The sequence below is a fragment of the Fulmarus glacialis genome, unplaced genomic scaffold (assembly GCF_000690835.1).
Source record: "Fulmarus glacialis isolate BGI_N327 unplaced genomic scaffold, ASM69083v1 scaffold50271, whole genome shotgun sequence".
In the NCBI taxonomy this organism is placed as follows: Eukaryota; Metazoa; Chordata; class Aves; order Procellariiformes; family Procellariidae; genus Fulmarus; species Fulmarus glacialis.
Genome location: NW_009191846.1, coordinates 1,380 through 16,624, shown reverse-complemented (window position 1 = coordinate 16,624; position 15,245 = coordinate 1,380). Strand labels below are relative to the sequence as shown.

The 15,245-nt window shown below is 33.6% G+C and overlaps 1 protein-coding gene across 1 annotated transcript in view; it reads right to left on the bottom strand.

Annotated features, from left to right (window-relative positions):
* The window catches only part of LOC104083362 (ryanodine receptor 3-like), a gene marked incomplete at both ends in the record, with an annotated part of 28,391 nt that extends 14,490 nt beyond the window's left edge, over window positions 1–13,901 (bottom strand). The window contains 5 exons of the mRNA XM_009586826.1: window positions 723–893; window positions 8,859–8,946; window positions 10,473–10,713; window positions 12,086–12,406; window positions 13,771–13,901. Coding sequence (XP_009585121.1) covers window positions 723–893; window positions 8,859–8,946; window positions 10,473–10,713; window positions 12,086–12,406; window positions 13,771–13,901 — 952 coding nt within the window. The remainder of the gene's footprint in view (window positions 1–722; window positions 894–8,858; window positions 8,947–10,472; window positions 10,714–12,085; window positions 12,407–13,770) is intronic.
* Between the last annotated feature and the right edge of the window lie 1,344 nt (window positions 13,902–15,245).

The following is a 15,245-nucleotide window of genomic DNA, read 5'->3' as shown; positions in this document are numbered from 1 at the left end:
ACCAGTCAAAGCTACAAATAAACTAATTATTGTCATGAAAAAATTATGAAGAAAAATGTAAAAATGGCAATTTTTCTAATAGCTTTTCACATTCTTTTGTTTTTTTTTTTTTTTTTACGTATCACGATAAACAAAACAATTGTGACTCCTGCGTTTTAAAAGCACGCATCAGCATCTTAAGACAGATTTTTTTATATTACCTTTTCCTGCAAATGTAAGTTGTTACGTAAATGTTCTTTGACTTCATCATCAGTGTCCCTCTGTAGAAAGGTAGAAGTATTTTTCAATTCAGATTATCATTCATCTCATAAGAACATGTACAACATATAACAGCTATTATTTTAATACTGAAACTTAACCTCTTTTGTTTTCAAAGTACGTAAATTACCAGAAAGGCATGGGACAAAGGCTTTCTTTAATTTTGAGCAAAAAAACAAGGATTAAACTTTGAAGAGAATTAAAGCTAACTAATGGTATTTCAGTATTTGGTCCAAATGCATATATAAAAATGTACATTGTATACAAATGGAAAATGACCTGGAAATGATGGCAGTTGTCTATACACACCACTTTTTCTGTGAAAGCACAATTAGCAGCTATAATTGCTTACAGTACATTGATATATTTAATTATATTGACTGCTTAGATATCTATGTCTCAAAGTTCAGTTTATAAAGTTCTGCTTATTTTGCATTAAAAACTATTACAAAGTATACACTTACATGGCTGTATCTAGTCTTAGCCAAAGAAATGAGCTCTTGATCTCCAGGAGTACACATATTCAAACCAATAGGAAGCATCTTTTTAAGTGCAGCTACAATCAATGATGTTTGTATGGAGTACAAATCCCCTCTACGTTTTGATTTCTTTCTCTCTTGATCTTGTCCTCCAGACTATAATTAAAAAAATAGAAAAGTAAATGACTGTAATTCTCTGATCACACACTTTTCCAACACACTCTTGCTCTAATGGTCCAAGGAAACTACGTTCCTGATGTAGTACAACTAATTAAAAAAGCTACATTAGAGGAAAGGTGTACAGTCTTGAGCGGGAAATGTAGAGGAATACTTTTGGTATGTGCCAATGCAGAAATTGCAATAACAGTAATATTTTAATAGCAGTAACATACTTTTGTGTGCATTCATACATATGAATCTAACCATATTTTCTGGATCTTACCTCTCAAATCAGAAACAACCCTAAAATTAAAAGCTGAGTCAGTCTCAGGGGACACTACTAGTTCTCAATGTTACAGAGACAAATTCAGAATGTTTACATTTTTGTTAGAAACTTACACAGAGATTGTTATCCAGGGTCTGAATGAATGAATATTGTCTGATTTGTCTCAACTGAAAAATACCAATATCTAAAAGGCTTTGATTCAACGAAATAAAATGCCAATGATTTAGTGCCTCTGGGAAAAGCGCTGCCCTTTGGCTTTGGCTAATATAAGCAACTCTGGGATGAAAAAGTAAGTCTTTTGCATCTTTGGAGATCATGAGTAATAAGAAAAGGAAAACAAAAGAGACAGAGAAGTAAACAGCGCAACAGAATAACATCTGCCCTATCTTCTTATAACAGACACTGTACAACAATATTTCACACACAACTTTTCATTTATGACCAAAATCTTTACAACAGACCCATATATTTAATGAACATATGGTAAACAACAACAACATAAAAATAGCCCAGTTCTGAATTCTATACCTAGATTAAACTCCTACTACACTCAAGGGGAGTTTTGCCTAAGATAAGATTTCAGGACTAGGCCTCCAGGCTTATACAATACTACAAAATAGCAAATGCTTGCATTTAACCCTCCACATCCTTTTCCCTCTGTCAATTAAGTTTTACTGACTATTGTTTTTATAATACATTGTGTAGTTACACATACTGATACAGCAGAATCCATTGCAATTCATTATTTACCAATTATTACCACACTATTATCGTAGTAATCAATGGAAAAAAAAAAAGCCATACATATTCTGCTCAGTGATAAATTTTGGCAAATTCTGTCTTCTAGATGGTGAATCTGTGTGTATGTAGCTGGTCTTGAGCATTTTGCAGGTCAGAGGGAACACACAATGGATGTGGCTTCCTTTCTTAAGGAACTAACAATTGCAAGAGAGTACTTTGCCTCAAAGCTTTGCTTTTGGAAGTGCCTTAGAAATAGCAGTGATGTAATGGCTATAATAATGACATTATTTGTACTCTACATTGACAGCAGACAAACAAATCCCACAATGTATCACTGTATTCCAGTGGCGTCACTATGCATCTTAAATAAGGAATACAAAATATATAATAGATATATTAAAAAAAAAAAAGGAGAGTTACTGGTTTACTTTTCTGCATAAGCTTGAAGACCTTTTACACATCCAATTTTCTTTATTTTCATTTGAGATTAATAAATAGATATGAACAAGGTAGGTGAACCTTAAAACCTGAACATTTTTAAAACATGAAAAGAAGATCCATTCTGCCTTTGCCATCCAATTCTGCTGTCTGTGAATTCACAACTCCTGCTGATAAATGTATAAGTAGAGTCACAAACAGAAACCTAAATGACAATAAAATTATGTCTCTTTCTGTTCTGAGTAAACACAATACCTTCATTTCATATGTAAAGAGCATTAAATTGGATATATTTTGCCTAAATAATTAAGTGTGCTGAAAGGACCTCAACAAGAATGATATAATCTGGTTGCCTAATGGCATATAATGATCTTACTTGTCTGAGGATTTAAACACACAAATGGACATTTCTTCAACAAGCATGAACAGAAAAAGAATTACAGATTCTCCAGTAGATTCATAATAATTAAATATACAATCAAAAAGAAGAAAGAATTTATTTATACTAAAAAAAAAAATCAGCTAAAACTGGTTAAGATGATGGAATTAGTATTTTTAGTATTTCCAACCCTCCTTAAACCTTCAATTCTCTGAGATTATAACGACAGCATTCATGAAATCCTACTCTATATACCTGGGAAAGTTTCACAATAGCAAAGCATGAAATCAGATCTATTAGTTTAATACAACTGCTCACTTTTTAACTTATGCCTCCATTTTAATTGATTAAAAACTCTTCACAGCATCATGTGTGCTTCTCAGCACACAGGGTGAAAGGAAAGATGAAAGGGTTTTATGCTCCATTTTGCTGTTCATTCTGCTTCACCAATGAAGAACACACCATAGGTCGAAAAGTACTCATCTATATTAGAAATTCATATTAAAAAAAGAAAAAATATAGATGGTGCAAAGAAAGGTGAACTATGGTTCACTGGAGACAAAGGAAGCTTTGAATACATTAAATATATAAAAGGAACACGGATTATTCAAAAGCTTTGTCACACCTCACATCTTTAGTAAAGATCATTTTAATTTTGGAAAAAGGTAGGATTTGAACTCTGTATCTAATTTAAACTTACTGGTTCTAATACAATCTTCTATTCATCTACAGACAGGGTATAGGTTCTAGCACATTTTTCCCATATATTTTTCTTTAATATCATAAGCCAAATACATGTTTCTGATGACTCTACTGAGGCATTGCTTTTACAACGTCTGCTTCAATATACTAGCAAAAAAATCACAATGCAGAAAGACAGCAGAGGCAGAATGTACATCTAAAATAATTAGAAAAGGTAACTTTACTACATTTTCACATTAAGCAACATGTGGGAGTGCCAAAGGGAATTTCAGCTGCTCTGGTCAAATTCTGCCACTTTAACTTGGAGAAAATTTATAGTAGGTGGAACCTGGGCCTTCACTTTGTGACGCCACTGCTATGATCAATGGAAAGAATGCTTGGAGCCTGATCATTTCTAAATCTAAAACAAAGACACATCATGCACTTTGACCTGTACCTTTACTTGCATGGCCTGTATGAAAGAAAAATAAAGGGAAAAAACCATAAGTAAAAGAGATGAAAAGATGATAATTTTGCAAGTTAGTAACAAACTTACTTAGCTTTATCAGGACAATAAAATATTATAAGTTTGTAGCTAAAACAATAGACTGTAAGTGTGTAATCAAACAAGATCTTAGTGAAATAATTTTTATTCAGCTTAATCCTTACTAAATGATTGAACCTCTGAATTTATCTGCTGCTATTCAGGACTACCATTTGTTGCTTCAGCACATAAGGAAATACATCTAGTAAGTAAGCACATCAATATACTAATTACTGCATCTTTTCCCAATATTGTTAAAAGCAGGAAGGTGTCTGGAACTCTGGATAGTCCAATAAAGAAATATATTCACCTTTTCACCAAAATAGCTCTTTCTATCTATTTTCCCCACCAAAATATGATTGAGAAAAATTGTGTTTAGAAATGGAAATCAAACTATCACTGTGAAGATGCAGCATTTCTTTTATAGATGTATTTTCCTATTGCATAGCTCATTGTTTTGAAGACAGCCTGAGAGAAAACTTGACGTAAGTTCATTATCTCTCAGCAGTACCCATTTTGAGAACACTATTATAAATTCAAGTGTAAGTCCCATACACGCACAGGGTTTCTTCCTGTTTATTATGTTAATACCATAAATACACTTAAATAAACATCTATTCCATAGTCAACACTATATTATCATTGTGTCAGGCAATTTTAAGAAGATAACAACAAAACCGTGTAGTTATGGTAAAACAGCAAAAAAATTCAACTGTTACTCAAAAGAATCCTTGACCAGGCATGGGAAAATACTACAGAAAACTGTTGGTTAAAAACAAACAGGACAAAACATAAACACAAACAAGACCCCCTTCTGTGATAGCTCTAATAGTAACTTTGTTTTCTTGTGATACGTGAATTAGCCTCAAAATGTTGAAGCCAAGCTGTTACTAAAATCTCTTTTTATATCCTACTGTATTTACATCACATAGAGAAGAAAACCAGCTACAAGTCAAGAAAGACTGAAAGAGTAATTATCAAATTAAGTATTAAGCATCTTAGAATCTTCAATACCTTACTCAGACAAATAGCAAATTTTAATTGAAAATTGCATGAAATATGTAGAGGCTGCACAGACATGGCTCAGCAGATGTATACTGGAGGTAAGTAAAGACAAGACGTTAATTATATTTCATTTATTACAGATGACCATACAAGTAATCCACTCATGATTTACCGTAGTGTATCTACAGGAAACATATTCTACGCAGTTGAAATAGCCTCAAAGAAGAGATCTAAAATTCTTGCAGAAAATACTAACATGAAATCCTCTAATTATCGTAAACTTGCAAATAATATGTATTACATATTACAAATGGGCGCAAACCACAATGTTGTTTCATAATACAAACTTGGATTTTATGACTGCCTCAAACTTCTATAATAGGTTTATCCAAATGCTTTTTAAAAATAGATAAAAAAAAATTAATAATGAGGGCCAGTCAAATACAACTTCAGTAGGATATGCAAGTGTTTAGCAACTGGGTTATATATCCAGCCACACATTCACTTAGATACCGGAACTTACACAGAAAAATTGCCCACGTATGTATTACACATTTATTATGTACATGTGAATGTATACGTTTAGTCTTTTATACCAATTAACTGTAAAACACAATAGGACATCATTGCATCTGAATCAAAATGCTATTTTATCAACAAACCTATGAAGGGTTCAAAAATAACAGATTAGTGGAGTTGAATGTGTTTAAATTCTCCATTTCAACACTTCTATCACAAATCTGTTATTTCAATGCAATCTAAGTTATCAGTCTCTCTCAGACTGAAAGTTCTCTAACTTACCATTCCCCTCCGAGCAATCTGCTGCCATTTTTTTAGAAAAGAAAAATTAAAAAACTTGCTCAGCTGTTTAATACATTTATTTGAGAAAATATTAACAAAGTTAATATTGTATAATCAAAATACAATGGGTACTTAATTAATTTATTGATTGTAATGATGAATCATTTGTTACCCCTGCTATTAGCTACTGATAAATAATGTAATCCTAATTCTTCATCCTCTGCATATGGCATGTAAAGATATAGAACCTTCCATACATCATACATCACACCTTACACAATAGCACTATCACAGTATCTTGTATCTTAGGAAAAATGCTAAGTCTCTGTTGTAAGACAGACGGTTGTCTAAAGCAGTCTGAGATCAGCATGGGGTCTTATTCCTTTAAGAGACCCCAAACTGTTCTGTCTTGGGCCAACTGTTAATAGCCAATGTTCATATTCACAGTTATCTATACATCCTCATGCTTGATAAATACTGGATATGATTGCTTCCACTAAAAATAATGTGAATAAAGATAAACTGGTGATAAAGAGGAAAGTGGTAATTATTCTGTTAGCATAGTACTTCCGGAGATGAATGTTAATATTAAAGCAAGAAATTATTAAAATAATGTTCCCCAATGTAATATCCTCATATCTCTACTGATTATTCTCTGAGGATGTAAGTAAGTACCAAACCTTTCAAGAAAACCTGAAATTCAGTTACTTAGAGAACTTCTTGTTTATTCTAAACTATGCAGTCTTAAAAAAAATTTATTCAGATCTAAATGTATGCTTTAACGTATGCGCTGGTTTTAGAGCTCTTACATTATATATTATGAAATGTTATCAATTTCCTGCTTAGAAACCATATATAGAAAATCAACACAACACTTCTAAAAGATGCCTCATGTATTGTATCATGGTATTTAAGTCATCATGAAACAAATGCCTATCTAAATGATCAGCTGTTCTGCAATCATTCCTGCAGATATGGTACCATATTAATAAAATATTCAGTCATGAACAATACAATCTTTTATTTCTTCCTATATAAGCAATAACCATGCACAGTGCCCTTGAATGCTATGATTTGATATTAATATGTTTACAAAAATTATATGCATATAAAAAATTCATAATCTCCCTGTACTGTATACCCATACGAAGAAAAGCACATTTACATATGCATCTACATCCCTGTTATGTATACATATATTTATACAAGTATTTATACATAATATATCTGTATATTTAAATATACACAACAGGCATTTCAAAATGTAATCTTAAAACCAAACTCTTTCAAATTTGCGTCGTATAGATTCTTGATGTTAAATTCCTGTGCAGTCATGAACTAATGACGAGCAGAAAATCTGTTATTTTTGCTTGTAAATTCCGGAGCAGTATGAGGGATACCTATTCTTTATTTTGTAAAGATTTGTTTTGTCATTCCTGCCATGCCAGACTGACTAAAATATGACACTAACAGTTTACATCATATTATCCTATTATCAATACTGCAGTGAGACACAATTTAGATTAAATGTGAATCACCTGATTCTAATCGATCGTGTTTTTAAAAAAACCTAATTCTTGGCTCCTCAGGCCAATTCTAACGTATAAATGTTGAAGTATACGTATTAAATGTACCTGTAGTGATTGCCATATGATAAAAATACAGAGCTACATGTTAAACTCTGTTATTGTACAATTGATCATCAAATAACCTGGATTGCGCCCACTACTCATCTTGCTAATGAGGATAATACAAACATTTCAATTCTACCACACAATTTCAAGGAGCTGCATCTTGAAAACAAGAAAACACATTAAAAATTTCCTTTTCTCCAAATATGGAATTCTCTATATAGTCTGAATTGCTGTTCAATGCCAGTCATGAACTAATGACGAGTAGAAAATCTGTTACGTTTGCTTGTAAACTTTCCAGTATCGGGATTTTGCTTAACCAAGTTTCAGAACTTAAAAAATCATAATAGAAAAGAAGCCAACTTTTTTTAAGAGAATTAAGAAACGTAATGGCACATTTTATCTGACTCTCTATTGTCTAAAGTTGGACTTAGAGTAGCTAGGTTACAGACAATCAAAATATAGTGAAATACAAACGAATAAACCCCACCACTTCTCTGGAACACTTTCAAAATAGGATTACTCCAAACACGTCACATATATGAATAAAATAAAGGGTTCTTTGCTACGTTTACCAACACTAATTTGGACTTAGACTTCAACTGGCTTTAGCTGAGTAAGGCAATCTTCCTCAGCTAATGTCAAAGCAGCATTTTTTACCTTGACAACATGCATTTTCTCTATTATACAGGTAACAAATGTACTTTCCAGCCATCATGTCAGCAACTTGTCATATTGAAAATGGGCAAAATAGAAATTAATGTGGTCATTAATAAGAAACAAGAAAAACAGTGCACATGTGGCACGCTACATGTATGAATAGAGGTATATGCAAAGACAGTATTCCTCCATCAACGTTGACAGAACAATACTGATTGACCTTCACAAAAAAAAAGATCAGACAACCAATGTTTCTTCACTTGCTTTTATAAAATAGTCTACCTTTTTTTTTCTGAAAGATCAACAACCCATATTATATATTACAAACCATATTCTCTTATATGTGTAACTTTTTCAAATCAAGACCTTTATTTTAATCTTGTGTCTTCGACTACTTAGACATTTAGTAAGTAACTCTAAGGTACATAGCCTGTATTTTGCATAGTAGTTGTCATGTCTATAATCAAGAAGCAAAACTATTTTTTGTTTCTTCTACCAGCACAGCAGCTGCAATCTGAGTAGATTTTCAGAACCTTCTTACAACATACTAAACACAGGCTGAAGATTTAACTGACCCACAAATTTTTATTAACTTACTTTAGACATCTTGCTCTTGGTGTCTCCTGTTAAAAAGGCCAAATTGTTGATTTCATTCTGAATCACAAAATTTTGTTCTTCTCTTTTGAAATTCTAAAGATGAAAAAAAAAATCACCAGAAGTTTAATTCATCCGCATGTACCACATTTATATTTAAAGATAGAATGAAACGGAAGAAAAAGTATACATCTTATCTTACATGTGATTTACACCACAGGATAAAAACTTCAGCTACCATTCGAAAGAGTTCATCAGAATCTGCATCTGGTTTCTTTAGCCAATTGGCTCTAATTACAAAAACAAGAGAAATTGAAAATAAGACATTTAAAATAAGACAACTGAATATAACAATGTCTATTTAATAGATCAGGTTACATTTGTATAGTTAATCTTGGAATTTAATGACAATCACTTCAATTTTCCATGACCGTGGTTAGAGAGACCATTTTTCATGGCAGTTTAACTCATCTCCAAAAAATCTCCTAATTCTTGGCTACTTATTTCTGCCTGTTCCTCCCCGCCATGGTGCCAACACATGTTTTTGTGCCTATTCTGTGAACCAGACTAGAAAACAGAACTGGCTGAAAAGCAAAACTCTTCCTCCGAGTATTTCTCTATTTCTTTTTTTTTCTCCATAATAAAACTTTGTTATCAAAACTTTGTGATCAAAACTTTGTGTTGATCCAAAAGAGAACACTATAACGGGGAGAGCAGGAAGAGTACAGGGAAATGAAAGAGTGGGTGAGCTGTAAGAACTGACTGCTTCAATTGGTTTATTTTTGTAATCCAGGAACTAATACAACTTCAGTCTGGGTCTGTCTGCACAAGGATGCTCAGAAAACTTGGGCAAATGAACTAACAGATGCAGCCCTCTTAAATGTCTCTAAATTAAAATGCATTAATATGACCATACATAAAGTGGGCATCTGACAGCAGACAGATGTTATAACTTACGCCTGTTAACGTTATAATTTATGCTCATTAACTCTATCTTTCTAGTAGGATTTCTCCACAGCCCAGTTAAATCTGTGTTTTTTAAAAATTCGAAGTGTTTCCTTGCCAACAAGGTCTGACATAGTAAAGCCTTGAGTTCATCTAGAAAAAGCAAATAATTCTCAGTGTAAATCGGTTCACAGCATAAATGATCATGCATGCAATGAAAATGCTCCTAACTAGCCCAATATGTACTAACACCTAAAAAATATAAGTGGACAATGATTGTGTACAGAAGAACAATGTTGTTAAGGATAGGATTAAGATACTGTAGATACTGAGATACTATAGATACTTCAGATACTCTTCTGAAGAGCACCTTGGGGTCATGTTCTGGGACAAAGGAAAGGGAAAGTGTAGGCACAGAATAATCCTTCAGTAAATGGTTGAGGAGACAGACTTCTGATAATTCCAAAGGCAATACAATGTAGTCCAAACACTTTTTATTTCCGTCTTAAAAAAAACAACAAATAGTTTTTCACCTCTTCATTACCACTTAAGGCTTTTAGCCATTTTTCAATTTTTGAAAGGCATATTCATTTGTAATGTCATTGGGCTGCAGTAGCATATATAACAAGTCTGGTCAGGATATGCATTCTCAATGATAATAGTGCAGTTACAATACAACCAAATAAGCCAAATGCATGTGAGAAAAAGGTGTGAATTCAAGATACATCATTCTGTAAGTTAAGAATCTTAAAATACTTAGGATCTGATTCTCAGCATAACATTAAATGCATTGTGTTCTTTCTGATTATCTGATCATGGACTCCAGTACATTAACTAATAAATATGAATTTAATTATTAGTTTTTATTTACCTGTTGTTGTCTACATAACGTATCAACATTGGATAGAAGGCGTAAAGGTCTCTACAAAGAACAGCAAACTCATCGAGAATGAGTAGCTCAGCTTCTTGAGTGTCAGTTTTACTATCTGCTCTCAGTTGCTCCTCTTCCATCACGATCTTTATAGCTTTCTTCTTCAATTTCTCCAGTGTTGGAATGAAGTGAGTTTTGAGCAGATCAGGCCTGGCTTTGCTGATGATGGGTTGAGCGTAAACTATACATAAAAATATAGATAATCCTATGACTAATGCACAATTGATGTTTTTCATCATATTAATATGAACTCTGCAGTTCTAGAAAACATAAAGGTCATAGTGCTTCACATATTTCTGGAGCATTATAAAATTATTAATAAAACTATGAATATAGCTTTGTAACAACTGTGTGTATTGAGAGATTAAAAGCTAGTTACTGGGAATTCAGATTATAAGTATTTCTGTCTTACATCAATTAAACTACCATGGTTTTGGCAAGTCACACGTCTCTAACTTAGAACCTAAACAAAGTAGGGATTGAGACACAAAGTCCTCACAAAAATACTTTTGGGGTTTTATTTGTGTGTGGGTTTTTTGTATACAATGTCAGAAAATGGTCAGAAGACAGTGTTCTTGAAGAATTCCTTTACCTGCTTTGCCTTGGGCAAGCTAAAATGCAGAGAATGAATGACTAATTCAAGATCATAGATCTATTTTGTACAAGCATTAGTAATAAAATGTAGACCACCTGAGTCAAAAATCCTTAAAAGAACCACACTAGTACATTATATCCTTACGTAGAAAAGCAGCCACTACAAAACTGCAAGCAGTGGTCTCTACAATTAAGCAGCAAACTTCTTACTAAATTTTAATGGAATCCTTATTATTATTAAAGACCTTTGAGTATTTAAAATAATACTGAAAACCCTGTACCAAGGGGGCATTAAAATTTAGCAGGAAATTATTACCTTCACATAGATTTTTCTTGAACCACCTTATTGCATATTATACTCTTACACTGTTTAAGATGAATGATAAAATTTGGATACAGTAAATTTCTTTAGCTAGCTAGCTACTAAATGTTACAGGACATTTTGAGAAATCTTTCTGCTCATTTAATAGCTGGCACAGTTACTCAGGCAAAGCAACTAATTCTGAACTTGGGTTCCCAGAATTCCTGGGACTATTTCACCATATACACTTTCTTTCCCTTTTGTCCTGATATTTCATGAACAGAATTCACAGGACACATACCCTTCTACTACACTATTCAGTTCTTAGGTGTCTTGAAAATCAATCGAATTCACAACTCCAAATTAAATGCTAAGGCTCTTATACAGTACATTCAGAAGATAACATTTTCAAAATCCATTATGTTGTATAGAAAGCTCTCTGCTTATAGTGACGCTACAATGCATGCATAAAAATAATTTAAAAATTGAAAAAATTAAAATATCTTTCTCTTATTGTTACTTATCTACTCTTTAGTTTTCTTTCCTGCTGTTTATAATTACAATTTATTATTATTATATCACTAGGTAATATGGTAAAGTATAGCAAAGTAATTAAATATTATTAGGTACAATTACTGTTTAAAAATATTTACAGTACCTGCAATTCTTTTCATCCAAGATGCTTCGTCTATTCCCAGATTGTTGTTAATGATTTTCAGAATGTTTCCAAGAACGATGCTCAGATGCTCAGATGTTATCATTGTACAGCAAGGCCCAGCACTTTGAGGAACACTCTCAGACCCTCTTTCCCACCAGTAGGATAAATAGTTGCATAGCATGGGTAAGATAACCTCAATTACATGAGGCATTTCAGTATACCTTGCTCCAGACTCTGCTAAATCATTAATTTCCTTTATTAGTCCATCCAACTGAGGGATCTCTGGACACATCTCTTCTACTGTATCAGGCATACCTAAAACTGCAAGTAAGAGTAGAAAAGCAAAAGATTAATTAACAAAATAAAAGAGAACATCTACGTTCACCTATGTTTAAACCCTAAATACAAAGAACATTGTCACTCAAGATTTTTTCTGTCACCATCTTGGGCAGACATAACTATAGTAAGACTTTGGGGTATACACAGGTCTCTCATCTCACAAATTATGTCTTTCTGATCATGTGCATATAGCACTGATGTAGATAATAGCTGCCATAAAGCTTTACCATAAGGTGTCCTGCAATTATCTGGTGAGCAGCCCAGCTATGTAAAAGTGCAGAACTGAGAGCTTGTATCAATATTGGATAAACTCTGGCCGTTGTTTCCATAATCATTCACACTTCCACGTCAATCTGCAAAACATTAAATCCACCTCAGGGAAAAGGAAACAAACAGCTCAAAATTATGGGTGAGATTAAAACTAAACTGTACCTAGTTCACAAACTCTGCCCATCTATCTCCCAACAAAAATACTAGGAAAGAATTCCAGTTGTCAGATGCTTGTATGAGAAACTGAAGGGTGCTTATTCAGCAATGAACAACCCATCATAATCCAATGCCATTCACTCTAGCAAAATTCTTCTTCCACCAGTGCTGCTTCTATAAAGTAGAGCTGACAGGAAGGAAGGGCTAGCACAAGCTTTTCCATGACTGCTTTTATATGGAAAAACTTACGAAGCATATCGATCTACCTACTTTTTTGTTGTTGTTGTTTAAAGTAACAATGATTTTGGCAGGGTAATGACTCTTACACAGGTCAATGAGGAAAATACTGAAATACTTTAAGATGTCAGAGTCCATCAAGAGTAAGTTGGGAAAGAAGAAAGTGAAGAAAATCTATGTAGAAGGACTCATGCTCCTTTGACTAAGGTTTCATGAAATCAAAGTCATATTCTGTCTGGAGTTCCCTATACCAAACTGCATTGGAGTACTGGTAAGACAACAAAAAAATATAGATAATTTTCCTGTTCACATAAATAAGATATTATATCTCTTGCATGTTGCTAGTAGGAACACAACTGTACAATTTGCTAAAAATTTTTGTAATGTAGATACGATCTTTGACTAAGCTTCAAATATTACAGTATGCAGCTTTGGAAAAGAATTCAAACACATCATGTTCAGAAAAATATCCAAATATGCTAGGAGAAAGGGAACAATGTTAACATAGTCTCAACAAAGCAGAGCAAGGTTAAAATGACAAGTAATGAAAGAGCAATAGTAGGAGTTCTCTACCGGGGCATACATTTGGGGTTTTTTCCACTATTACTATTTTTTTCTATTACTATTAGTTGCAGAGGAGCAAACACCTTTTTTTTTTCTTTTGTGTGAGGAACAGTACTTACTCGCTCTTTCTCTTGCACTTTTTGTGTTGAAGACAGACAATGGGTTGTAATGGTTGAGAGAAGGTTCAAGGAATGCTACTGGAATGGCTGCTGCAAGAGATGCTAAGCACTCACCAAGTGCAGGACGCTGCCTGTGTATGAGAGACACTAAAAATCACCTGAGAGGAAAAATCTTTCACTAGGCTTTCAATGTCTAGCATGCATTATAAAGCAGCATTAACATTTATTGCTGATTTAGTTTTATCTTTTTAATACATTAGGAACTATTTGACAATTTTGAAAAATTGTATTTCTCACATGAACAAAATTACCGGAAATTACAGGGGTATAAGAAAAAACAACCTCCACCGAGTATTGTATATTAAAGGTAGACTGCTCCATAGTGCAACTGTGCAACCACAAACTATAGAAAACGTGTCTAGAATATGCACAAAGAATAGATTAGTAACTGCATATTCTTATTATACGTTCGGTTTGCTTAAACAAGGAGCAAATGCATATAATCAGTAGGAATTTGTTTCGGCGCTCATACCCTTTTTCAAAATTTCACTTCTTTTCTGTATATATAAATATATTTATTTTGGTTCACACATTATACCATTTACATAGTCAAATGATGAGAAACACTACTGCTACTTATTGAAGACTGATTTCATGACTTTATGGCATTCTGTGTGGTGTGTTCTGAAAGGGGCAATTCTGCATCGCCCCACACAACCTTCCCAAGTTCCTATTTGTCTGTTCTCTGCTACCACTAAAACTCAGACAGCATCTTGATAAGCTGGATGAAGGAACTGGTCCAGCTAAAACCAAAACTAACCAAGCCAAACCAACAGCAACAAAACATGCTCATCATAATTTACCAGAAAAAAAAAAAGGGGGAGTGGAAATGTACAGATGAAGGTGCAAGAGATGCTGAGACAGTCCTTTTCAGCGTAAGACCAGACTCATATTGGCTTAAAACTAAAGCTAAGGTACTCTTTTGAAGTTCTGAAGCACTGTTTATACAAGACGCCTCACAGATCTGTTACGCTTGACATACAGATTGGATAAAGATAGCACACACCTTTCATCCTTTGAAGCTCCATATTTTTTTTTGAATAGACATGGACCTATTGGAGTGGGTCCGGAGGAGGGACACAAAAACAACCAGAGGGATGGAACATCTCTCCTATGAAGAAAGGCTGAGAGATTTGGGGTTGTTCAGCCTGGAGAAGAGAAGGCTCCAGGGAGACCTTCTTGCAGCCTTTCAGTACTTAAAGGGGGTTATAAGAAAGATGGGGACAAACTTTTTAGTAGGGCCTGTTGTGACAGGACAAGGTGTAATGGTTTCAAACTAAAAGAGGGTAGATTTAGGTTAGATATAAGGAAGAAATTTTTTACAATGAGGGTTCTGAAACACTGGAACAGGTTTCCCAGAGAGGTGGTAGATGCCCCATCCCTGGAAACGTACAAGGTCGGGTTGGATGGGGCTC